General features: G+C 39.9%; 2 protein-coding genes across 5 annotated transcripts in view; both read left to right on the top strand.

The window, feature by feature from the left end:
* Positions 1 to 12,494, top strand: part of LOC106569778 (plectin) — a 225,313-nt gene extending 212,819 nt beyond the window's left edge. For all 4 annotated transcript variants that reach the window (XM_082961060.1, XM_045694589.2, XM_082961061.1 and 1 more), the window contains 2 exons: positions 1,020 to 4,370; positions 4,729 to 12,494. In XM_082961060.1, coding sequence (XP_082817186.1) covers positions 1,020 to 4,370; positions 4,729 to 11,094 — 9,717 coding nt within the window. In that variant the 3' untranslated portion in view covers positions 11,095 to 12,494. The remainder of the gene's footprint in view (positions 1 to 1,019; positions 4,371 to 4,728) is intronic.
* Positions 12,495 to 23,854: 11,360 nt separating this feature from the next.
* The window catches only part of eppk1 (epiplakin 1), a 40,122-nt gene continuing 37,805 nt past the window's right edge, over positions 23,855 to 26,171 (top strand). Inside the window, exon 1 of the mRNA XM_014141401.3 lies at positions 23,855 to 23,937. The gene's annotated coding sequence lies outside the window, so the exon portion shown is untranslated. The remainder of the gene's footprint in view (positions 23,938 to 26,171) is intronic.

Raw genomic sequence — 26,171 nt, forward strand, 5'->3', positions numbered from 1 at the left:
TCCCTAGCGGATGTTATTATTAATTTCCCAGAGCTGTTTGCTTTTCTGGTTAGAGCCTAATGTGGCTCCCGAGTGGTGCAGCGGTCTAAGTCACTGCATCTCGGTGCTAGATGTGTCACTACAGACACCCTGGTTCGAATCCAGGCTGTATCACAACCGGATGTGATTGGGAGTCCAATAGGGCGGCACACAATTGGCCCAGTGTCGTCTGGGTTTGGCCGGTGTAGGCCGTCATTGTAAATAAGAATTTGTTCTTAGTTAGTTTGTTGCCTAGTTAAATAAGGTAAGGCATTGTTGGCACTTTGTTCATTGTTGGCACTTTGTTCATTGTTGCTTAACTAGCTAAAGTTAGCTGGCTGGCTCGTCAGCTTACGTTACGTGACGTGTGTACAACACCCGTTGAATATGGCCGGTGTCAGTAACGGCTGTTTTCATGTTATCCAGAGGTAAACAAATCATCAGCCAGAGCGTCAAGTGTGCGCTCCGAGAGTGAAACGAGATGGTTGGGGCTAAAGCTTAACGATGCTGAATCGGTGTAGACAAAGAAGAGCTCATCACTAGATATCAAAACATTTGAAGGTGATTTTCTCAAAAGTGAGTTTACAAGTTTATTAACTTTCAAAGCAGAATTACTTTCCCATTGTTCCTCAAATGCAGCGTATGATATACCATTTTGTAGCTCTGACTCTCTACTTTTATCCAATGTAAAAAAACACAATTTCACCTTTTGCTACATAAGACCAAATCCAGGTGGTGAGTCACAAATGTGGAAAAAGTGTAGGGTTCTGAATACTTTTTGAATGCACTGTAGCTATCAGTGTTTGAATTATTTATTTTATACAGTCATTTTTGCTCATCTTTTATCAAGGGTGTCAATAATTCTGGACCCCACTCTGTGTACCTACATGTACTTAAACGTTTAACTTTTCTGAGTATTTCAAACAGCTCAAACATTTATATTCTAACACTGTAATACTTAACATTGTTTTACCATTTTCTGTTTGCTTCCACTAATACAGACAGCTACTGAAATACTAAAGAAGGAGGAGAGAAAAAAGTTGGCTGAGATGCAGGCTGAATTAGACAAACAAAGGCAGTTAGCTGAGGCACACATCAAAGCTATCACTAAAGCGGAACAAGAAGCCCAAGAGCTTAAGTTGAAAATGAAAGAAGAGGTCAGCAGGAGGGAGGTTGTGAAAGTAGATTCTGAGAAACAGAAGCACAACATACAGCAGGAGCTGCATGAACTCAAGAACCTGTCAGAGCAGGAGATCCAAACCAAGAGCCAGCAGGTTGAGGAGGCACTGTATAGTCGTACCAAGATGGAGGAGGAGATCCGTATCATCAGAATCCAATTAGAGACTACCATAAAGCAAAAAGCCACAGCTGAGGCCCAACTTCAGCAGCTCAGGGACATGGCTGCTGAGGCTGAGAGACTGAGGAAAGTTACTCAGGAGGAAGCAGAGAAGCTTCGCAAGCAGGTGAATGAAGAGACTCAGAAAAAGCGCAACGCAGAGGAGGAGCTGAATCGCAAAACAGAGGCAGAACAAGAAGCTGCCAAGCAAAAGCAGAACGCCCTGGATGAGTTGCAGAAGTTCAAGATGCAAGCTGAAGAGGCAGAGAGGCGCATGAAACAGGCAGAAGAGGAGAAGCATAGGCAGGTGATGGTTGTGGAGGAGGTGGCACAGAAGAGTGCCGCCACCGAACTGCAGACCAAACGCATGTCCTTTAATGAGAAGGCAGTAAAGCTTGAGGCATCGCTGAAACAAGAACAGGGCAATGTTATTCAGTTGCAGGAAGAGGCAGAGTATCTCAAGAAGCAACAAGAAGAAGCCAACAAAGCCAGGGAGGAAGCAGAGAAGGAGCTTGAGAAGTGGAGGCAGAAAGCCAATGAGGCACTCCGTTTGAGGCTCCAGGCTGAGGAAGAAGCCCACAAGAAGAGCCAGGCTCAGGAGGAAGCAGAGAAACAGAAAGAGGAAGCTGAGCAAGAGGCAAAGAAAAGGGCTAAGGCTGAAAAGGCTGCTCTTAAGCAAAAGGAAATGGCAGAGAAGGAGCTGGATAAACAGAGGAAATTGGCAGAGGGAACAGCACAGCAGAAACTCTCTGCAGAGCAAGAGTTAATTCGCCTAAGGTCTGACTTTGACAATGGTAAGCAACAGAGGTCTTTATTGGATGAAGAGCTCCAGCGCCTGAAAAATGAGGTGAATGCTGCAGTAAAAGAAAGGAAACAGCTAGAAGACGAACTGGCCAAAGTGAGAAGTGAAATGGAAGTTCTTCTTCAGTTGAAGTTGAAAGCTGAGAAGGAGACCATGTCTACAACAGAGAAAAGCAGAAATCTCCTCGAGTCTGAGGCATCGAAAATGAGGCAACTAGCTGAAGAGGCGACTAAGCTGAGATCAATCGCTGAAGAGGCAAAGAAGCAGAGGCAGGTAGCGGAGAATAATGCGGCTCGGCAAAGAGCAGAGGCTGAGAAGATACTCAAGGAAAAACTGGCAGCCATTAATGAAGCAACTGGCCTGAAAACTGAAGCTGAGATTGCCATGAAAGATAAAGAGGCAGAAAATGAGAGACTTAGGAGAAAAGCCGAAGATGAGGCTGATCAGAGAAAGGTCTTAGAAGACCAAGCAAAACAGCACAAGCAAGACATTGATGAAAAGATCACCCAGCTTATGAAGACTTCTGATTCTGAATTGGAGAGGCAGAAGAAGATTGTAGAGGAAACTCTTAAGCAGAGGAGGGTGGTCGAGGAGGAGATTCGCATCCTAAAACTAAACTTTGAGACAGCATCAACAGGCAAGTTGGATCTTGAGTTGGAGTTGAACAAGCTTAAAGGCATTGCAGATGAGACACATAAGAACAGAGTCAAGGCTGAGGAAGAGGCAGAGAAACTCAGAAAGCTTGCTTTAGAGGAGCTGAACAAAAGAAAGCAGGCTGAAGAGAAAGTTAAAAAGATCACTGCTGCAGAGGAAGAAGCAGCGCGACAATGCCATGTAGCTCAGAAAGAAGTTGAGCGCCTCAAAACGATTGCTGCCGATGCTAACAAGCAGAAGGACAATGCTGACAAAGAAACAGAGAAACAGATTCTTCTAGCCAAAGAGGCTGCACAGAAATGTAGTGATGCAGAAAAGAGAGCACAGGATGTTCTGGTCAAGCAGAAAGAGGACAATCTTTCCCAGGCCAAGCTCAAAGAGGAGTTTGAAAAGGCTAAGCAACTTGCACAAGAAGCTGAGAAGGCCAAGGAGAAAGCTGAGAAAGAGGCTGCTTTACTCTGTCAAAAAGCAGAGAATGCTGAGAAACAGAAGAAAGCAGCTGAAGCTGAGGCTGCCAAACAGGCCAAGGCTCAGGGGGATGCTGAGAGACTGAAGAAGGAAGCAGAGCAGGAGGCTGCAAAGCGAGCAGAAGCTGAGGCTTCTGCTCTGAAACAGAAGCAGCAGGCAGACGCAGAGATGGCCAAGCACAAAAAGCTAGCTCAACAAACATTGAAGCAGAAGACACAAGTTGAGCAGGAGCTAGCAAAGGTGAAACTGCGACTGGATGAGACTGATAAGCAGAAATATGTTTTAGATGAGGAGCTTCAGCGCCAGAAGGATGAAGTTAGCAATGCTGTCAAGCAGAAAGTTCAAGTTGAGGATGAGCTATTTAAGGTCAAGTTCCAGATGGAGGAGCTGGTCAAACTTAAGCTTAGAATTGAGAATGAGAATCAGCGTCTCATGAGTAAAGACAAAGCAAATGCTCAGAAATTCCTGGAAGAGGAAGCTGAGAACATGAAGAAGCTAGCAGAGGATGCTGCCAGGCTAAGCTTAGAAGCTCAGGAGGCAGCCCAAGAGAGACAGATTGCAGAGTCCGAGCTTGCCGAACAGAGGGCTCTTGCTGACAAAATGCTGAAGGAGAATATGCAAGCTATCCAAGAAGCAACTAAACTGAAAGCTGAGGCAGAGAAGCTCCAGAAACAAAAGGACAAGGCTCAGGAGCAGGCCCAAAAACTGCTGGAGGACAAGCAGCAAATGCAGCAGCGTCTTGATGAGGAGACAAAGGGCTTCCAAAAATCTCTAGAGGCTGAGCGCAAGAGGCAGCGTGAAACAACTGCAGAGGCAGAGAAATTGAAGCTTAGGGTGACACAGCTCAGTGATGCTCAGTCCAAAGCAGAGGAGGAGGCCATGAAATTCAAGAAACAAGCTGATGAGATCAGAGTTTGTCTCCAAGAGAAAGAGCAAAATGCTTCAGAAAAAGTAATTGTAGATAAACTGGAGGGGCAGAGATTACAGAGCAGCAAACAGTCTGATGATTTATGTAAAACCATAGCTGACCTTGAGAAAGAAAAGGAGAAATTACAAAAAGAGGCTGCAGATCTACAGACTAAGTCTAAAGAGGTATTGTGCAATGTAAAATAATCTTGTGAAAATCCATTTGCAAATAACCATAACCTTCTCAAAAACACTAACACATAAAGGAGATCCAAATTTCCTATTCATGTGAATTGCAGACTGTCATCAATACTAAGTGTCCAGCTCATGAACCGAATGTTGCAGCGTTTTTTAAATGAAATTGTGTTTTCTACATTTCAGAATATATTGTGTCGTATATAATATATCATATTTATATATGAATATTTGGATTATATTATGTAGCAGTTAACTATAATCAGTGTAATAGAATGTTAAGACCATGTGTAAAAATGTCTTGCATTAATTTGTATTAATTTTCTCTTTATTTTTTTCTCCAAATTAGATGGCCAATGCCCAACAAAAACAAATTAAAAAGGAAAAGATAATTATTGAGCAGACTATCCTGACAGAAAAACAAATGTTGCTGAAAAAAGAAAAGCTCATTGAGGAAGAGAGAAATAAGCTTGAGAAACAGTTTGAGGATGAGGTTAAGAAGGCCAAAGCCCTTAAAGATGAGCAGGATCATCAAAGGAAGCAGATGGAACAGGAGAAGAAGACTCTCCAGGCTACCATGGATGCCGTTTTGAAAAAGCAGAACGATGCTGAGGAGGAGATGTGCAATAAGCAGAAAGAGATGCAGGATCTTGAAAATAAAAGGTTTGAACAAGAGAAATTGTTGGGTGAGGAGAATAAAAAGCTTCGCGAGAAGCTGCATCAACTTTCTACACCTAAAAAATCAGTAACACCCCACACTAAAGAAAGGGAGATTCAAACTGATGAGGTCCCTGAAGATCAGCTAATTGCAATGACAATGGTGGGAACTACAAATAAAGTATTCAATGGGTCTGAAGTAGTAGATGGTGCAAAGAAAAACAAAGATTCACCATTTGCTTTTGATGGGATTAGGGACAAGGTTCCTGCCAGCAGGCTCCATGACATTGGTATACTGAACAAAATGGACTTTGACAAGCTGAAAACAGGGAAAACCACAGTGCAAGACCTGAGCAAGACCGAGAAAGTGAAAACATGTCTCAAAGGCAAGAATAGTGTTGGCGGAGTCTTGACCCCAGACAAGCAGAAAATGAGTGTGTATCAGGCCATGAAAGAGAATAAACTTTCTCCTGGTGCTGCCACAATGCTTCTTGAAGCTCAGGCAGCATCTGGGTACCTCATTGATCCAGTGAAAAACAGAATGCTCTCTGTGGATGAAGCTGTAAAGGAGGAATTAATAGGTCCAGAACTCCATAACAAAATGCTTTCTGCAGAAAAAGCAGCTACTGGTTACAAAGATCCTTATACTGGAGACAAAATCTCACTCTTTGAGGCAATGAAAAAGGGTCTGATTGAACAAGACCAGGCCGTTAGACTTCTGGATGCTCAGATTGCAACTGGTGGAATAATTGACCCTGTCAATAGTCACCGTGTACCACTCCAGACAGCCTATAAGCAGGGCCAATTGGATTCTGAGATTAACAGAACTTTATCAAACCCTACTGCTGACTCAAAGTTATTCATTGACCCAAGCACTCAGGAGACCCTCACTTATCAGCAACTATTGGAGAGGTGCACCTCAGATGCAGAGACAGGCCTACTTGTGTTACCAATCACAGAGAATGCTGCACAAAGTGACAAGACCTACACAACTGAAGAGACTAAAGATGTACTCACTAAAGCAAATATCTCTGTTCTATTTGGAAGATTTCAAGGAAAGAGTGTGACCATTTGGGAAATCATTAACTCAGAGTATTTTACAGAGCCACAGAGGAAGGATCTGATTCATCAGTATAAGACCGGAAAAATCACAATAGAAAAATGTATCAAAATTGTCATTAGTGTTGTGGAAGACAAAGAGAAGAAGAATGAAATTGTGTTTGATGGTCTGAGGACTCCTGTCACTGCAGCTGAACTTCTAGAATCAAAGATCATCAATAAAGACTTGTTCAACAAATTGCATAATGGCAAAACAACTGTCATTGAAATCTCTGAGATGGAGTGTGTTAAGAAAGCCTTAAGCGGAACACCTAGCATTGCTGGAGTGATTGTTGAGTCAACCAAAGAGAAAATTCCATTCTATCAAGCTGTAAAGAAACAGATGCTCTCTCCCGAGACTGCATTGACTCTTCTTGAGGCTCAAGCTGGGACTGGATTTATAATTGACCCTGTCAAAAATCAGAAGCTCACTGTGGATGAGGCTGTTAAATCAGGTCTTGTTGGCCCAGAGATGCATGAAAAACTTCTGTCTGCAGAGAGAGCTGTTAATGGCTACAAAGATCCCTACACTGGAAAGAATGTATCCCTATTTCAGGCAATGTTGAAAGACCTTATTAAGAAAGACCAGGGTATCCGTCTGCTAGAGGCTCAGCTTGCAACTGGAGGTATAATTGATCCAGTCAAAAGTTATCGCATCCCACATGATGTTGCCTGCAAACGTGGATATTTTGAAGAAGAAATTAACAAGACCTTGAGCAACAACACTGATGAAACTAAAGTATTCTTTGATCCTAACATGTGGGAGAATGCATCTTATGTGCAACTCATGAAAAAATGTGTCACTGATAAAGAGACTGGTTTTCCATTTCTTCCGCTCTCAGAGAAAGCAATTCAAAAGTCAAAAGAGAAACAAAAGTCAAAAGAGGATCATCAATACACTGAGTTCCAGATAAAAGATTCCCTGAGTCAGGCAACAATGGAGCTGCAGTATGGACCTTTCAAAGGAAGGAAAGTCACTATTTGGGAGATCATAAACTCTGAATATATTACAGAGGAACAAAGAATCGAGTTGATTCAACAGTACAGAACTGGAACAGTAACTATTGAAAGAATTATTACAATCCTTGTCACAATGGTTGATAAAAAGGAGACCAAGAAACAGGAAAAAGAACCGGCCAGCTTTGAAGGTCTTAGAGCACCTGTCACTGCCAGCTCATTGTTTGAATCCAAAATAATTGATAAAGCTACATATGCTCAACTCCAACAGGGCGAAAAGAAACCGAAAGAAATCAGTGACATGGACTCAGTCAGGAAATACTTGCAAGGAACAGATGGACAGATTGCAGGCATCTATATGGGTGACTCAAAGGAAAAGGTTAGCATTTATCAAGCAATGAAGAAGAATATATTGAGACAAAATACAGGTCTTGCATTACTCGAGGTACAAGCAGCAACTGGTTTCATTATTGATCCTGTCAAAAACCAGAGGTACACTGTGGACGATGCTGTGAAAGCAGGAGTTGTTGGTCCGGAGGTTCATGAGAAACTTCTTTCAGCTGAGAAAGCAGTGACTGGTTTCAGAGATCCATACACAGGCAACATTATTTCCCTCTTCCAAGCCATGAAGATGGAGCTTGTGCTACGAGAACATGCCATTCCCCTGTTGGAAGCTCAGGTGGCCACAGGAGGGATTATTGACCCAGTCAGCAGCCACCGTGTTCCAAATGATGTGGCCTTCCAACGTGGCTATTTCAATAAGCAGATGGCTAAGACCTTTACTGACCCCTCAGGGGATGTCAAAGCCTTCGTTGATCCCAACACTAATGAAAGTTACACCTATAAACAACTGCAAGAGAAATGCATCAGAGATCCAGATACCGGTCTGTGCTTCCTGCCACTATCAAAGGCTGAAGCTCAAAGTCCAGTGGAAAAGTCCTACGTATACACAGAAGAACAGGCACAGACAGACTTGACTAACAGTCAAGTGGATATCCCTCATCAGACCTATGGAGGGAAGGTAATGACCCTATGGGATGTCATGATGTCAAACCTGCTCCCTGAGGAGGAAAAGCTAAGGCTCCTGGAACAGTATCGCCGTGGGCAAATCACAAAGGAGAGAATGATCATCATCGTCATTGAAATCATTGAACAAAGGAAGATACTGAAAGTAGAGCAGAGCATGTCCTGTGATGTGATCAGACGAAGAGTCACTATCGAGGAGCTCTACAGTTCTCGCATTATCGACCTTCAAACATACAATCTGTTGAAGCAAGAGAAGAAAACTATCCGTGAGGTTATGGAAATGCCATCTGTAAAGCAGTATCTGTTTGGCACTGGCAGTATTGCTGGAATCCTCTCAGACTCCCCCTCTAAGGTCAGTATTTACCAGGCATTGAAGAGAGGTCTCATTAAGCCTGATTTTGCTATCAGTCTCCTGGAGGCCCAAGCAGCAACAGGATTCATCATTGACCCTGTGAAAGATGAATTGCTAACTGTTGACGAGGCTGTGCGCAAAGGGATAGTCGGCCCTGAAATCTATGACAAACTTCTTTCTGCCGAGAGAGCAGTCACTGGCTACAAGGATCCTTACAGTGGAAAAGTAATCTCTCTCTTCCAAGCGATGAAAAAATACCTTGTTCCTGAGGACTATGCCCTGAGGCTCCTTGAAGCCCAGGCTTCCACTGGAGGCCTTATGGATCCAGAATACTACTTCCACCTTCCCACAGATGTTGCCATGCAACGTGGGTACATCAATAAGGAAACATATGACAGGATCACTGATCCAAACTGTGATGTACAAGGTTATGTTGATCCAACCACAGAGGAGAGACAGACCTATGCCCAACTGCTGAAGAGATGCAAAGTTGATAAAGAGAGTGGTCTGCAATTACTTTCAATGGCAGACAGAAGGCTGCTTTTCAAGGGTCTCAGAAAGCAAGTCACCTTGGATGAGCTGCTTTGTTCGCAGATTATTGACCAAAAGACATACAATGATCTCACTGAAGGCCTTGTCTCAGTAGAAGAGGTCAGCAGAGAAGTGAAGAAGTACCTTGAGGGCACAAGCTGCATTGCCGGAGTATATGTAGAATCTAGCAAAGACCGCCTGTCCATCTACCAAGCAATGAAAAAGAACATGATCAGACCCGGGACAGCCTTTGAACTTCTTGAGGCTCAAGCAGCAACAGGATATATAATTGACCCAATAAAGAACCTGAAGCTGAATGTTGGTGAAGCTGTTAAAATGGGAGTCGTTGGTTCAGAGTTCAAAGACAAGCTTATCTCTGCTGAGCGTGCCGTTACAGGCTACAGGGATCCGTACTCTGGCAAGAACATCTCTCTGTTCCAGGCCATGAAAAAGGGTCTCATTCTGAAAGACCACGGCATTCGACTATTGGAAGCCCAAATTGCCACTGGTGGGATCGTTGATCCAGAAGAGAGTCACCGCTTGCCAGTTGAGATGGCCTACACACGTGGTCTGTTTGATGAGGAGATGAATGGCATTCTTACAGACCCATCTGATGACACTAAAGGCTTCTTTGACCCTAACACTGAGGAGAACCTCACTTACCTGCAGCTGATGGAGCGATGCCTGATTGACCCGGAAACTGGACTTGCACTTTTGCTGTTAAAAGAAAAGAAACGTGAGAGGAAGACATCCTCCAAATCGTCTGTGCGTAAACGTAGAGTAGTCATTGTTGACCCAGAGACAGGCAAAGAGATGTCTGTGTATGAGGCATATCACAAAGGACTTATTGATCACCAGACCTACATGGAGCTTGTAGAGCAGGAGTGTGAGTGGGAGGAGATTACTATCTCCTCATCTGATGGTGTTGTGAAGTCCATGATCATTGATAGAAGGTCTGGCCAACAGTATGATATTGATGATGCCACCACAAAGGGCCTCATTGACCAGTCTGCTCTGGATCAGTACCGTGCTGGCACTCTGTCCATCACAGAGTTTGCGGACATGCTGTCCGGAAACATAAGTGGCACCAGATCTAGGTCATCCTCCTTTGGGTCCAGATCATCTTACTCCAATAGTTCAGCCCCCTCTATCAAACCCCCAGCAACAATATGGAATGACCCAACAGAAGAAACCGGCCCTGTGGCTGGAATACTGGATACTGACACATTGGATAAGGTGTCAGTCACAGAAGCCATGCACCGAAATCTTGTGGACAATATCACAGGTCAAAGATTGCTGGAGGCTCAGGCTTCCACTGGTGGCATCATTGATCCAAACACTGGAGAGAAATTCTCAGTTGCCGATGCAGTGAACATGGGACTTGTGGATAAGATCATGGTTGACCGAATCAACCTGGCACAGAAGGCCTTCAATGGATTTGAGGATCCCCGAACCAAAACAAAAATGTCTGCTGCACAAGCATTAAAAAAGGGGTGGTTGTACTATGAGGCGGGTCAGAGATTCCTAGAAGTACAATATCTAACTGGTGGTTTGATCGAACCAGAGGTCAATGGCAGAGTTCCACTGGATGTTGCTGTCAACAAGGGCACCCTAGATGCACGTACTGCACAGAAGCTACGGGATATCAGTGGATACTCCAAATACCTCACCTGCCCCAAGACAAAGCTTAAGATCTCATACAAGGATGCCATGGATAGAAGCATGATTGAGGAGGGTTCTGGTCTGCGTCTGTTGGAAGGCTCTTCTCAGTCAAGTAAAGGCCTTTACAGTCCTTACAGTGTTAGCAGTTCTGGGTCAGCATCCAGTTCCCGGCCCGACTCAAGAACTGGCTCCAGGTCAGGCTCCAGACGAGGGAGCTTTGATGCCACAGGCTCTGGCTTCTCCACTAATTTATCTTCCTCATCCTTCAGCTCCACAAGCTATGGGCGCAGATATGATGCAGGATCACATAGCGGACTTAGCATGCATGCGCTAGCACAGGCCCTGACATCATCATTAGCAATGGGCAGGAACTGCAGTTCTGAAGAGAGAATATTTACCACAATACAAACCAGTTACTCCCCAGTTTCCTAATTCTTATTAGAAAAATTGTCTACCTTTATTCTGCACTGCATGTGGTTATTATGGGGCTTTTCAGCAATATATTGTAATTATTTTAGCTGGCTTTAAGTTCATTTTGTCAATATTTTATTCAGTTTTACATTTTCAAAGTACATTGTAAGTTGCTCTCTTTTGTATTGTGTCTGAGAAGTCAATTTTTGTTGCATTATTTATATGCTTACATACAGAAGAGCTGACTGTATTCAAACTATATTTTTATTTTTAGCAACTACAATGATATTGATAATAACGTTTTCAATATTAGACATATTGAAAATGTTCTATTTTTAAGTCAGCTTGTTATTAATTGTAATTAACATTTTCTGACTTGAGTTACAATTATATTTTGATTCTATTAAATTCCATCAAAGAAAGTATCTAGGTTAAAGTATCCATTTTTATAGCAAACCAAATTAGATGTGAAAGCTGTTAAACTATTTGGTAAGAGGACATTTAGAATAAGAGCAGAATAAGGAGTCACAGAACAATTAATTATTATAACACATAATTCATTTTAGCCTTTTTTATTTTTCAGACAATTATTAACAAATAACTCTGAAAAGGGAGATGCTGATGTTTATTATGCAAAATATAATGAATCATTGTACTGCCTTGCTTCTACCCTACACCTGCTTACTAATATATCTGATCTCATATGGTAACAGCCCTAACCACCACCACATGAACCACAATTGCTGTATTGTAATGTTTTTGTTAGTGCCTGCATATTCAATGCATGAAAGGGTTGCACAGACTACAAGGTGTGAATAATAATGTAAATTGAGTGATTCACAACTGGAAAAATAATATGGTTATTATCAGGTATTTCCCAAGTTCATGGCAGTCATACAGTATTCATACCGCATCAATACCCTTTTATTTCACTAGATTAAACTAAGAACATTTGTACAAGGCTAAGATTTAACTAAATGTTTATCACAAAAAATTATTCAGTTTTGAAATGTATAAGACAATCTTTACTGACTGTATTCTACATATTTTGAAAATATATTTTGGCTTCGTAACTTGTTGCCTCGTGAACCAGTGTTCATATTTCCCAACACAATAACTTGTTTTTTTTCTTCCTTAGAAGTACTTCCTTTGTAAATCATCATGTTCTATCTCAATATTCATTATATTTTCATATGATACATTTTATTTTTGCTTTGCATGTTGTACAAACTTGGTTGAAAAGATGCAATATAAATAGTTGTGTCCATTTTTTCATTGTGAAGCCTTTAAAATGGTTTGAAGGATGTACTTTAAAGTTGGGTTATCAGGCATGGTTAAAATGGTGTATTGAAAGGGTGACATTGTATTTTAATGTTAACACCTTAAGAATGTAAATAAACTTATGAGGTATCAATACGAAATGCAATGTCTTTTGAGTGTTTACATTTTTGTTATGTTCGAGTGAAGATTTTTGCACCCCAAACAAATCTTTATTTAAAGATGCACTATGCAGAAATCGCTCCACCATTACCTGGTTGCTAAAATGTATAATTATTTGCCTAATTTCAGTTTATTTGACAAAACAAGCAAGTGTTGTGTAGAAAATCATTGTACCATGTAAACCGCTGCAAAATATATTTTTCATAACCAAAAATATTGTATTTTCAGCTGTTTGAAGCCGGTGTACAAAACCGAAAGTAAAAGATGCAAAAAATAAACTTTAGAACGGGAAGCATAGAAATAGCACACATTGAACAGATCTAACGCTTCTTATAGTTGCTTTCAATGAGAATGATAGATATATAACTCACATTTCTATGTGTATTTTGTCAGCTCGCCCAATAAGTTACACTGTAGCTTTAATTACATTTACATTTACATTTTAGTCATTTAACAGACGCTCCTCCTAGTGAATGCATACATTTCATTTCATGCATTTTTTAAATATTTTTGGGGGGATTCAACACAAGAATAAGGGCTTTATGGATGTAATTGGAGAATCAGTATTTTAAGGTTTGAATGCATTGCTCTTAGACAGTTGTCACCTCCAGTAATTTATTGTACTCACAAAACACTATACACAACTCACTTGCTCTTAATAGCTTTCTAATTCTTCTGAATTATTTAATGATATAGACAATAATACAATACAAAGGTGTGGAACTCTTTTATCTTTACATCAGCACAAGTGAAATTGAGCCACATAGTTTACATCTTATCTAATCCTTTTGTCAGTTACTGATGTTACTGTTAACAGTGTCAAATGAGGTGTTAGAAAAGGGGATACTATTCCATCCAATTGGTGACAGATTCTCATGTGAATATTCAAAAATCTGCATGAAGAATATATGTGCATTTTCCCACCAGTGGTGTTTCCACAAAGCTGACTTCTTGCAGATAAAAATCAGTGCATGATGACATATGTACACAAAATGTACCTTTTCGCTAAAGTTTTCATGTACCAAATAAAAATCTAAAGTTCAAACTATTTCCATTGTATTTTTGACTCTACCGATAGTTTTGTCACAAAAAACGTTGCATTAAATACTCCAGTCTTGGCACATGCGCTCTAGCCAACAGCTCGCAGATACAGTGAGAGTAGGCTGTATAGGCAGGCTAGTCTACATTGAGAGATTATTATGAATTAGAGCGAGAATATTTGTATTTGTCAAACGGCCGCCAAACATCGATCATCATGTCAACAGAATAAGACCCTCGATATTAATTGGAAGGCGCATCAAACTCATCACTGTGCACTTTCACCACCTTGTGAAGTTCATCATAAATTATTTAATCTGTAGCCTAATAAATTGCATGGTTTCCCGAGTTGTAGTGGGAGGACCACACACCATATCATCACAACTCCAAATTTACGTTGTTTATTTAACTTTTATTTAACTAGGCAAGTCAGTTAAGAACAAATTCACCCTATGGGACTCCCAATCATGTCTGGTTGTGATACAGCCTAGAATCAAACCAGGGTCTGTAGTGACACCTCTAGCACTGAGATGCAGTGCCTTAGACCGCTGCCCACTCGGGAGCCCAATATAATGGTTATTATATTCATATTTGATCATAAAGGAGTTTCCACCACCATTTCTAGCATAATTCATTTTACCCACACAAAAAGTTTGCACCATGTCAAATGAACAAATGATCTGTCGGCAGTTATAAAATTGTACCGAAACTTCCTGTTTCCGTCACAGCTGTCGTGATTTGTTTTTATACAGTATGACTTTATTTGCATAAAAACTGTGGATGAAAACGTGGTTAGTGTTAGAATTTAGTCTCCTACAAGTCCTACAAATTATTTTAGGAAGTGTATGCTTATGTGTGCTAGCACTGCATATCTTAATTTTTTTAAATTATGATTTAAAGACAGAGAAACAGAATCTCTAGCAGAGAAACACAAACACACTGGATGATAACACACGGACTGGATCATGAATACTGGCACAGTGGATACGTTTAGTTGCCCAATAACAATTGGACTGGTCCCATCCCTGTAGTATGCTAATCAAGTTGAAATCATGCTTTTTTTTCTTGCAGATGTTGTGTTAACACTGTTTTGTACAGGGCATCATGCACCAACCACATGGATTTACTGAATTTAGAAATTAATCTTAATCTAAACTATATTTTATATTTGCTTTTCTCAATTTCTTGTTTACAGAGAGCTATAGGTATCATCTCTGCCCATCGGGAAATACATATCACAGTTATTATTTTTTGACATTGAAATGTCAACTATTCATGTAGTTGTACATCGTACCTAAAATCATGACTCAACATTCCCCCCCCCCCCAAAAAAATCCCCAGGACACTCATCAACTGCTTGAGGTCTAGCAATGCAGCTCATATTGAGAAAAATATTCTATAGTGAAATGCCTTTTGGTCATTGTCCTATTGGTTTGGGTTAGGGTTAGGGGATGCCACAGGGTTCAATTCTGTAATTCCCGTTTTGTCACCAAAGCCCCATATACCAATGACTGGAACGAACTACAAAAATCTCTGAAACTGGAAACACTTATCTCCCTCACTAGCTTTAAGCACCAGCTGTCAGAGCAGATCCCAGATCACTCCACCTGTACATAGCCCATCTATAATTTAGCCCAAACAACTACCTCTTCCCCTACTGTATTTATTTATTTATTTATTTTGCTCCTTTGCACCCCATTATTTCTATTTCTTCGTTGCACTTTCTTCCACTACAAATCTACTATTCCAGTGTTTTACTTGCTATATTGTATTCACTTTGCCACCATGGCCTTTTTTGCCTTTACCTCCCTTATCTCACCTCATTTGCTCACATTGTATATAGACTTATTTTTCTACTGTATTATCGACTGTATGTTTGTTTTACTCCATGTGTAACTCTTTGTTGTTGTGTGTGTCGAACTGCTTTGCTTTATCTTGGCCAGGTCGCAATTGTAAATGAGAACTTGTTCTCAACTTCCCTACCTGGTTAAATAAAGGTAAAAATATGATGTTTGCAACATACAGTATTTACTCAAAGTCGAGAACATACTCAGTCGAACCACACTGGCGGAATCTGTTACCAGACACTGCCTGCAGATACGGTGTAACCCAGACTAACATCTCTGAATGGTTTGATAAGCACTTTAACTATTCTATCCATATGTTGCTGTCTGAGAGCAATGTCAACAGAGACCCTCAAGTGGTGGAAGGTCAGTGGCTGGTGCGTATTGAATATACATTTGAAACAAATTAATATCAATATACAGTAATATATCCTAATATAGCTATTGTGTACCTAAACTACACTTACAACTTGTACATTGAATGTACCTAAATGATGGACATTATAGTCATAATGGTCTGAGAAATACAGTAGTCCTACAGTAAATATGTGGCACGATTCATATGAGAAAGATGTCAGGTGCATGGCCAACACACCATGTCTGTACCCAGAGAGTGCCATGAATCTAGGCAATGACATCAGCCTGGTGCTGATTCCCTTCAAAATGAAAGACTTAGAGTGGCTCTTAAGTGTTATGACGGAGAGGTCTTTCACATCAGAAGTGAACACTAGTTTCCACCGGTCCCTCCCACACACCCATGTGGGATGGAATTTTCTCTCCATTGTGCCAGGCAATCAATCACAACCTTCATCACTTGCAACTGCTATTAAAACATTCCACAAGTGATTATGATCAACTGTCCTCAGTTTAGCTTGTACTTGGAGTAAAAAGACACTGATGCTGAAATGTCTGAATTATTTTCTTATAAAATGAGAGAATACATAAGAGAAACCAATATTTCAGGGATGTCTAAATGGCTCAGAGTCAGAAACATGATATAACTTGTCACTGTCAGAGATAAGTAAAAAAATATATGCGTCAGGCACCCAATGATAGATTCGTATAATGAAAGGTGTTACTGACCTGGTAAAGACAGCAAGTTTGACTTGTCTCCCCACCCATCTCTCTGACATGCATGACTGCCCCCACACAATGCCTGGCTTGTATGTCATTGGGTGGTGGATGTTATGGTCTGTTTCAGCTAACTGTTGTCTAGAGCGCATGTGCCAAGAGTAGAGTAGGCACATTTGCTATTTAACGCAACAGTTTGTGACAGAACTATCAGTTCAAAATGTGATGAAAACACATTGAACTTTCGATTTTTATTCAGTACATGAAAACTTTAGTGAAAAGTACATTTTGTGTGCACTACATCATCACACACTGATTTTTATGCGCAAACAAGTCAATTTGGTGGAAACATACCACTGGTGTAAAATGCGCATTTTCCCTTTATACAGATTTTTTTATATTTGCATAAAAATCTGTAGACTATTGGATGGAACCCAGCTATAGAAGCATTACAGATTGTGCAATAGACATGTAAATTGTTATTTGTATGCAGCGAGGGATGGAAGGTTTTATTAAAATGTAAATTTATGGGATTTTTCAGTTGCTTCTGCAATTGCTCATTTTTATATTTTGACACAACAAAGTTCGGTATTTGTGGATCTACTGTATTGATATTTACAGAATTGTACTAGCCACTGGTTCACTGAGCTCTGTGTCACTGTAGCATTGTTATGTCACTGCCTGCTTTTGATTTTCATGTTAAGACACGGGATGTCATGTACGCTAACTGTAAAGGAGACCGCTCGATAAATTATATGGGGAGAGAAAGTCACGTCAGCAGCCATATGACACCTATGGATTCTTTATAGATCACTGCATTATTAGAAAGTAATATAGGTTCACCTCTGAACTTGGAACCTATTTGCTGTATGTCCAATGGTAGTGCCGTGAACATGTTACAATTATTCACATGTAATTATTTTGACACTGTTATACTGCATAACGTTGATTGTTACATGGTATTTATCAGTTTTATATGTTCAAATGTGGGTTTGTTTTTAGAGAGAAGACTTAGTTAACAAAGCTGCTTTGTGGAAAATAAATACCATCGGTTTACAATAAGTTAATTTTTTGTATTTTTATAAATTCAATTTAATAAAAACTGTTTTCAATGACTGAAACAGTTTGTTTATATCATACCAGTTAAGTGGTGTGGTTTTCTTTTCTAACAATCTTTTTTTAAATGTTGCCATTATCAAGAGTGGCACTGGGGCTAAAACAATATCCTACATAGTGTGGGAGGACTGCACCTAAAAAGGCTGGAGACTCATAACTAATCGAAATGCATGCATGTACGTATATGTCCTGACCAAAAGATGAGGAGTCTTTTCACTTGACGTTGCAGCACAGCAAGATTCTCAGACAAGGGGCATGGGATGTCAGGAACAATAACCCTATTGTCAGTGTTTCCAGATTCCAGATTATCCTCCTGATAAAGCAGGTCCTCCACCTGCTAAATCTGGAATGCTCAAAAGAAACAAATCTGTATTAGTGAAGATAAATTTAAAGGAAGATCTGTCAAGCCATTCACATAACACACTGCATAGTCTGGCTCAGACACAGATGTTTGGAGCATTCCGATATGCGACTGCTGGTGAGGTGTCAGGTTCGCCTCTGTACCTAAAGGGTGATTAAAGGGTGACATCTTAAAGGTTTTTTAATTAATGCATGTGAGACAGGTTCCATGTACAACAAGACAGGCAGAGAGGAGGAGGGAAAAAGAACACAGAACACTTTTAGCTTTTTAGTGACGGGGCAGTATTCGGAAATTCAGATGAATGACGTGCCCAAATTAAACTGCCTGCTACTCGGGCCCAGAAGGTAGGATATGCATATTATTAGTAGATTTGGATAGAAAACACTCTGACATTTCTAAAACAGTTTGAATGATGTCTGTGAGTATAACAGAACTCATATGGCAGGCAAAAACCTGAGAAAAATCCAACCAGGAAGTGTGGAAATCTGAGGTTTGAAGTTTTTCAAGTGATTCCCTATCCAGTATACAGTGACTTAGGGTTCATTTTGCACTTCCTAAGGCTTTCACTAGATGTCAACAGTCTTTAGAACGTTGTTTCATGCTTCTACTGTGAATAGGGTGAGAATAAGAGCTCCTGGAAGTAGATGAGTGAGAAAATGACATGAGCTCAGTGGCGCACACTCCCGTGAGAGTTAGCTGTGTTCCTTTTCTTTTTTGAAGACAAAGGAATCGTCCGGTTGGAATATTATGGAAGATTTATGATAAAAACATCCTAAAGATTGATTCTATCCATCGTTTGACATGTTTCTACGAACTGTAATATAACTTTTTTGACTTTTCGTCTGAACTTAACTACGCGAGCACAGTGCATTTGGGGTACTCCACCGAACGCACGAACAAAAAGGAGGTATTTGGAAATATATATGGACCTTATCGAAACAAATTAACATTTAATGGGGAACTGGGATTTCTGGGAGTGCATTCCGATGAAGATCATCAAAGGTAAGTGAATATTCATAATGTTATTTCTGAGTTTTGTTGACTCCACAAAATGGCGGGTTTGGTTTCGTCTCTGAGCGCTGTACTCAGATTATTGCAAAGTGTGCTTTCGCTGTAAAGTTTTTTTGAAATCTGACACAGCGGTTGCATTAAGGAGAAGTGTATCTATAATTCTTTGAATAACAGTTCGATATTTTATCAACGTTTATGATGAGTATTTCTGTAAATTGATGTGCTCATTCACCAGAAGTTTTGGGAGGCAAAACATTTCTGAACATTACACGCCAATGTAAAATGGGGTTGTTGGATATAAATTTGAACTTTATCGAGCAAAACATACATGTATTGTCTAACATGAAGTCCTATGAGTGCCATCTGATGAAGATCATCAAAGGTTAGTGATACATTTTTGCTGTATTTCTGGTTTTTGTGACACCTCTCCTTGCTTGGAAAATGGTTGTGTGGTTTTTCATGTCTCGGCGCTGTCCTAACATAATCTAATGCTATGCTTTCGCCGTAAAGCCTTTTTGAAATCGGACAATGTGGTTGGATTAACGAGAAGTTCATCTTTAAAATGGTGTAAAATAGTTGTATGTTTGACAAATATGAATTATGAGATTTTTGTTGTTTTGAATTTGGCGCCCTGCTATTTCACTGGCTGTTGAATAGTGTGTCCCGCGGGTGGGACGCTAGCGTCCCACATTTCCCAGAGAGGTTGGAGAGCTCTTTGGTCTTGGCCATGGTGGAGAGTTTGGAATCTGATTGATTGATTGCTTCTGTGGACAGGTGTCTTTTATACAGGTAACAAACTGAGATTAGGAGCACTCCCTTTAAGAGTGTGCTCCTAATCTCAGCTCGTTACCTGTTTAAAAGACACCTGGGAGCCAGAAATCTTTCAGATTGAGAGGGGGTCAAATACTTATTTCCCTCATTAAAATGCAAATCATTTTATAACATTTTTGACTTGCTTTTTTCTGGATTTTTTTGTTGTCAAATAAACCTACCATTAAAATTATAGACTGATCATTTCTTTGTCAGTGGGCAAACGTACAAAATCAGCAGGGGTTCAAATACTTTTTTCCCTCACTGTATACACCTGTTCTGAAAGGCCCCAGAGTCTGCAACACCACAAAGCAAGAGGCACCATGAAGACCAAGGAGCTCTTCAAACAGGTCAGGGACAAACTTGTGGAGAAGTACAGATCAGGGTTGGGTTATAAAAAAATATCTGAAACTTTTAACATCCCACGGAGCACCTTCAAATCCATTATTAAAAAATAGAAGGAATATGGCACCACAACAAACCTGCCAATAGAGGTCCGCCCACCAAAACTCACAGACAAGGCAAGGAGGGCATTTAAAGAGACCAAAGATAACCCTGAAGATAACCCTCATTTAAGAATGATGGAGGCCACTGTGTTCTAGGGGACCTTCAATACTGCAAAAATGTTGTGTGTAAAGAAACAGGCAGCACTGCAGATCCTGCACTGCAAGGCAACTTCCTTGAAATAAAGGAGAAGACCAAACATTCAGACACACATAACCCTATAATGATATTATAATAAGTGTAGGCTACAATGATTTTATTTGTTATTTTACCAGGTAAGTTGACTGAGAACACATTCTCATTTATAGCAATGACCTGGGGAATAGTTACAGGGGAGAGGGATGAATGAGCCAATTGTAAACTGGGGATTATTAGGTGACCATGATGGTTTGAGGGCCAGATTGGGAATTTAGCCAGGACACTGGGGTTAACACCCTTACTCTTACAATAAGCACCATGGGATCTTTAATGACTTCAGAGAGTCAGGACACCCATTTAACATCCCATACAAAAGACAGCACCCTACACAGGGCAGTGTTTAGATCAGAGGAAATTGTGCCTCCTACTGGCCCTCCAACACCACTTCCAGCAGCATCTGGTCTCCCATCCAGGGACTGTCCAGGACCAACCCTGCTTAGCATCAGAAGCAAGCCAGCAGTGGTATGCTGCTGGCTATGATAAAATCCCATTCTGTTTACCAAGGACAAAGTTTAATAGCAAAACCTTTTTACACACTTATTGACAAAAAAATATACTTTTTAATTTTGTATTATTGCAAAAAGATAAGCTTGCCTAAAACTAGAACCACAAAGTGTGTAATTTGGTGATAAACCGAAAGGTTCTGTAATGGAATTGTGTTTATTAGTTCACTGAATAAAAATAAAATAAGTTTTGCAATGAAAATTTGCATTTCTTATTGGACAAGTCCAGGAAGTCCTCCCCTGTTTCAGTCCACTTTCTTCTGTTTTGTGTCTAACGAACACAACCTAGGCCATTGTTTAACTGTCAAAACATTAAGAACAATGGTGGGGGGGGTTTAGTGTTGGTTTTACATGATGGAAGCCTTAATTTAGTTTACAAGGCCTAGTCACTTGCAGCAGAGCACTGACTGCTTTCAAAACTTCATCCTCATCGTCCTGATATCTAAATGTGCAGTTGTGTTTCAAGTAATAAACAAATTGTGCACAACATAGGAGTAAATTACATCGCACAAGATTTTCCTAAAACATAAACATGAATGGCATGGCAAGTAAAGGGTCACCGAAATGTTCTGTGCAAACATTTTAATTACACATACCATCCAGGAACAATCCTTTGTGACATTATTACGGGTACTGTAATAGTTATTAGTTATTAGTTATTATTAGTACTGTACACGGGACCAACCAAAACCCAGACATTCACAATCGTATGCTTCCTTCCGTGTGCTACTAGGATGATTTCAAAACAGGACAGTGAAGGAAATGACATAGCAATGCTTTAGATTTCCAATAGCCTTTTACCAAATTCCCTCACAGGAATTAACCCGCACCTTGAGTATCACAAATAGAAATTTTGTGTATTACAGAAACTACAAATAGGGCATTCGGATAGTGTTCAAACCCCTTTACTTTTTCCACATTTTGTTACGTTACAGCCTTATTCTAAAGTGTATTAAATTGATATTTTTTCCCTCATCAATTTACACACAATACCCTATTATGACAAAGCAAAAACAGGTTCTTAGAAATGTTTGCAAATGTATTAAAAAAACCCAGAAATATCACATTTAAATAAGTATTCAGACCCTTTACTCAGTACTTTGTTAAAGCACCTTTGGCTGCGATTACAGCCTCGAGTCTTCTTGGGTGATACGCTACAAGCTTGGCACATCTGTATTTGGAGAGGTTCTCTCATTCTTCTCTGCAGATCCACTCAAGCTCTGTCAGGTTGAATGGGGAGTGTTGCTGCACAGCTATTTTCAGGTCTCTCCAGAGATGTTTGACAAGGCTCTGGCTGGGCCACTCAAGAACATTCAGAGACTTGTCCCGAAGCTACTCCTGTGTTGTCTTGGCTGTGTACTTTGGGTCGTTGTCCTGTTGGAAGGTGAACCTTTGCCCCAGTCTGCGGTTCTGAGCACTCTGGAGCAGGATTTCATCAAGGATCTCTCTGTGCTTTGCTCCGTTCATCTTTGCCTTGATCCTGATCAGTCTCCCAGTCCTGACTCTGAAAAACATCAGTTGTGTACCTTTCCAAATTATATCCAATCAATTGAAATTTCCACAGGTGGACTCCAATCAAGTTGTAGAAACATCTCAAGGATGATCAATAGAAACAGGATGCACCTGAGCTCAATTTCGAGTCATATAGCCAAGGGTCTGAATACTTATGTAAATATGGTATTTCAGTTTTTTATTTTTAATACATTTGCTAAAATTTCAAAAAAATAATGTATCACTTTGTCATTATGGGGTATTGTGTGTCGAATGATGAAGACTTTCTTTTATTTATTCAATTTTAGAATAAGGCTGTATTGTAACAAAATATGTAAAAAGGGAAGGGGTCTGAATATTTTCCGAATGCACTGTAGTTATGGTAGAAGACCAAACTTAACAATTTTACACCTTAAATATTCTATGAAAATGTAATTGATGAGGGAAAAAAACTATTTAATCTATTTTAGAATATGGCTGTACCATAACAAAATGTGGTAAAAGTCAAGGGTCTGAATTCTTTCCAAATACACTGTATATACATTACCATCTTCCAAATTACCTGGTTTAAATATTTTATTTAATGTTTTGCGCAAACCCATTGCTGTTTTGCATAAGCACATTGCTAACTTGTAGTATCAAGCCCGACATCCTGTGACCATCATCACTCAGTAATTTAATATCATTACATTTAATGTGTCTTAGCAATGAGTAATCTTTCACCATCAGTTTTTTTTGCACACATGTAACAGACAGACAGATGTTTCTAAAAGGAGTGTCTCTCTTTAGTGATGCAATTGATTGTGACTGTGAAAGTCCATGTCACGAAACCACCTTATCTGGTATACTCAGTTATGCACATTTGGGTGTTTGCCACTCGCTCCCACACAAAGACAATGCTTTATGCTTAGGGGTGGAGGCATTTCCGGCCACTACCTGGATCAGCAAACGTAATAACCCTTTGCTTACAGTTTATTTACAGTATGTACACTGTCAATATGTATATGCTTTTCAAATTTATAACAGAAAGGGCTTAAAGGGGGACCTTTGCGTGTTTGAAAATAATCATCTGAGTTGGTTTAGCTAACTTGTAGAAGTATGTATGCATTTGTAAACTTTGTTCACATGCAACGCTCTTGAAAAGCAAATTACAGAAACTCATATATAAGGTCTGAATACATTTCACAATAAATTAGATGACATTGTGGTTCAATCAATCCAAAAAATCGCAACTGATTGTTAGGCAATGCACAATGGGAACCATTCTGAGGAAATGAAGAGGAATTCCTGACATCTGGGCTCAGCAACAGTAGGATTTTTTCCAGAGTAATGGGTGTGGCTTGTCATGTTGGACCTGTATATGAATAAGAGGAGTGTGGCTCCGATCCTGAGGAGTTAGCAGCACACAGTGATCCTCACGTCTGTCTCTACTCTTCTGCCTGACACACAGTGGAGCCTCGCATATCCAGGAGGCTTAGTAAGTACAACTCTCATGAATCTACTGTTTTTTGCAGGCTGTCATCTATGCTGTAGTATTCGTGGGTTAGTGTGGTTTCAGAGTCTAAATAAGCACATCTAACTGACTATGTAGTTGTAGTTGGGTAATATTTGATATGTATGCATATTATATATACACCTCACATGCGCTCCACAATAAGACTACACAATTAGCCTATTTAAATGTTTATCTCACTCCATAAATATAATACAAATATGCAAGCAAGCATTAGGCAATGAGTTGACTAGCAAGAATTTATCTGAGAATTGTCTATATCGCATTTAACGGCTTGTGAGGAGGATTCGACCAATAAGACAGAATTCCTGAGAGGACCATAAAAGCCTTTGCATAGAGTAATTCAGAGTTCACCCTGTACAGATACAAGTTACCACAGAGATCCATATAGATAGCATCAGAGTTATCCTCAGTGAACAAGTTTCAGATAGATACCAAACATGGATACTATAGCATTATGCTATCACACATTCAGTAGTCAGTCCTCTGGATACTGTAGAGAGAGTTACATTTTGGCCCCTCAGAGGGGGAAGGGCTGACTCGTCCTTGGGCGTTGTCCTTTGTGCTTTCCTTGTGTTCCTGGACCATTTGCCATGCATCTCCAGTTCACAGAAAGTACATAAATTAGGACTGAGCCTACATGGTTTTAATTCCTTTTTAATTATTAAGAGGAAATCGTTTTTCATTTGCTAGAGGCGATGTGTAAAGAAACAGTCAGCACTGCAAATCCTGCACTGCAAGGCAACTTCCTTGAAATAAAGTGGAAGAGCAAACATTCACAGACACACATCACCTTTGACCGCTCTATAGCAATATTCAAAGTGTGCTCAGCTATCTCAGGGCCTGAGGAGGCATTCAAGGTTTGGATCCGAACTTCTTGGTATGGAACACAGTAGATGGATTGGAGCCAGGGGGATTGTCACCTATAAAATTTTCTATTGGTTCAGAGACTCTGAGGTTATTACAGCATTGAGTTCTGTGAACGGATTGCTTTAAAAGAAGTGTAGGCTACAATCTGTACAATGTGTCAATGATTAAATCCCATTCTGTTTACCAAGGACAATAAAGTTTAATAGCAAGAGTGAAAACCTTTTTACCCACTTTATTGACAAAAAAACATACATTTTAGTTTTTAATGTTGTATTATTGCAAAAAGAGAAGCTTACCTAAAACTAGAACCACAAAGTGTGTAATTTGGTGATAAATGGAAATGGTAATCGAATTGTTTTGTTGGATTTATAGAGTGAAACTAGAATCGTGTTTATTAGCTCACTGAATAAAAAATAAAAAAATTTAAAATGAAAATGAGCATTTCTTATTGGACAAGTCCAGGAAGTCCTCCCCTGTTTCAATCCACTTTCTTCTGTTTTGTGCCTAATGAACACAACCTAGGCCATTGTTTAACTGTCAAAACATTAAGAACAATGGTGGGGCGGAATAGTGTTGGTTTTACATGATGGAAGCCTTAATTTAGTTTACAAGGCCTAGTCACTTTTGCAGCAGAGCACTGATTGCTTTCAAAACATCATCCTCACCTTCCTGATATCTAAATGTGCAGTTCTGTGCCAAGTAATAAACAAATTGTGCACAACATCAAGGGAAATTGCATCACACAGGATATTCCTAAAGCATAAACATGAATGACATGGCAAGTAAAGTGTTACTGAATCGTTCTGTGCAAACATTTTAATTACACCTACTCAGGGAACCATCCTTTGTGACATTATTACGAGTCTAGACTAGTACTGTACAAGTGACCAACCAAAACCCAGGACATTCACAATTGTATACTTCCTTCTGTGTGCTACTAGGATGATTTCAAAACAGGACAGTGAAGGAAATGACATAGCAATGCTTTAGATTTCCAATAGCCTTTTACCAAATTCCCTCACAGGAATTAACCCGCACCTTGAGTATCACAAATAGAAATGATGTGTATTACAGAAACTACAAATATGCTAAGCATTGTATTGATTACTTTAAACTAAACATTAACTTATGTTAAATATCCCTATTTCAAGGAGAATGGCTTGAAATAAAACATTACAGCTTTATTGTGTATTACTTATTTGGCTTACTGACTTGATAAGCTAATGCAATAAAATGGTTTTGAACGTCCAATAGTGTATGGTATATTCAATTGTTTGCATGAAGAGCGATAACCAATTTAAAGAATTGCTGCAATGAAGAGCCCATTC

The sequence above is a fragment of the Salmo salar genome, chromosome 14 (genome assembly GCF_965601325.2).
Source record: "Salmo salar chromosome 14, fSalSal1, whole genome shotgun sequence".
NCBI classification, from domain to species: Eukaryota; Metazoa; Chordata; class Actinopteri; order Salmoniformes; family Salmonidae; genus Salmo; species Salmo salar.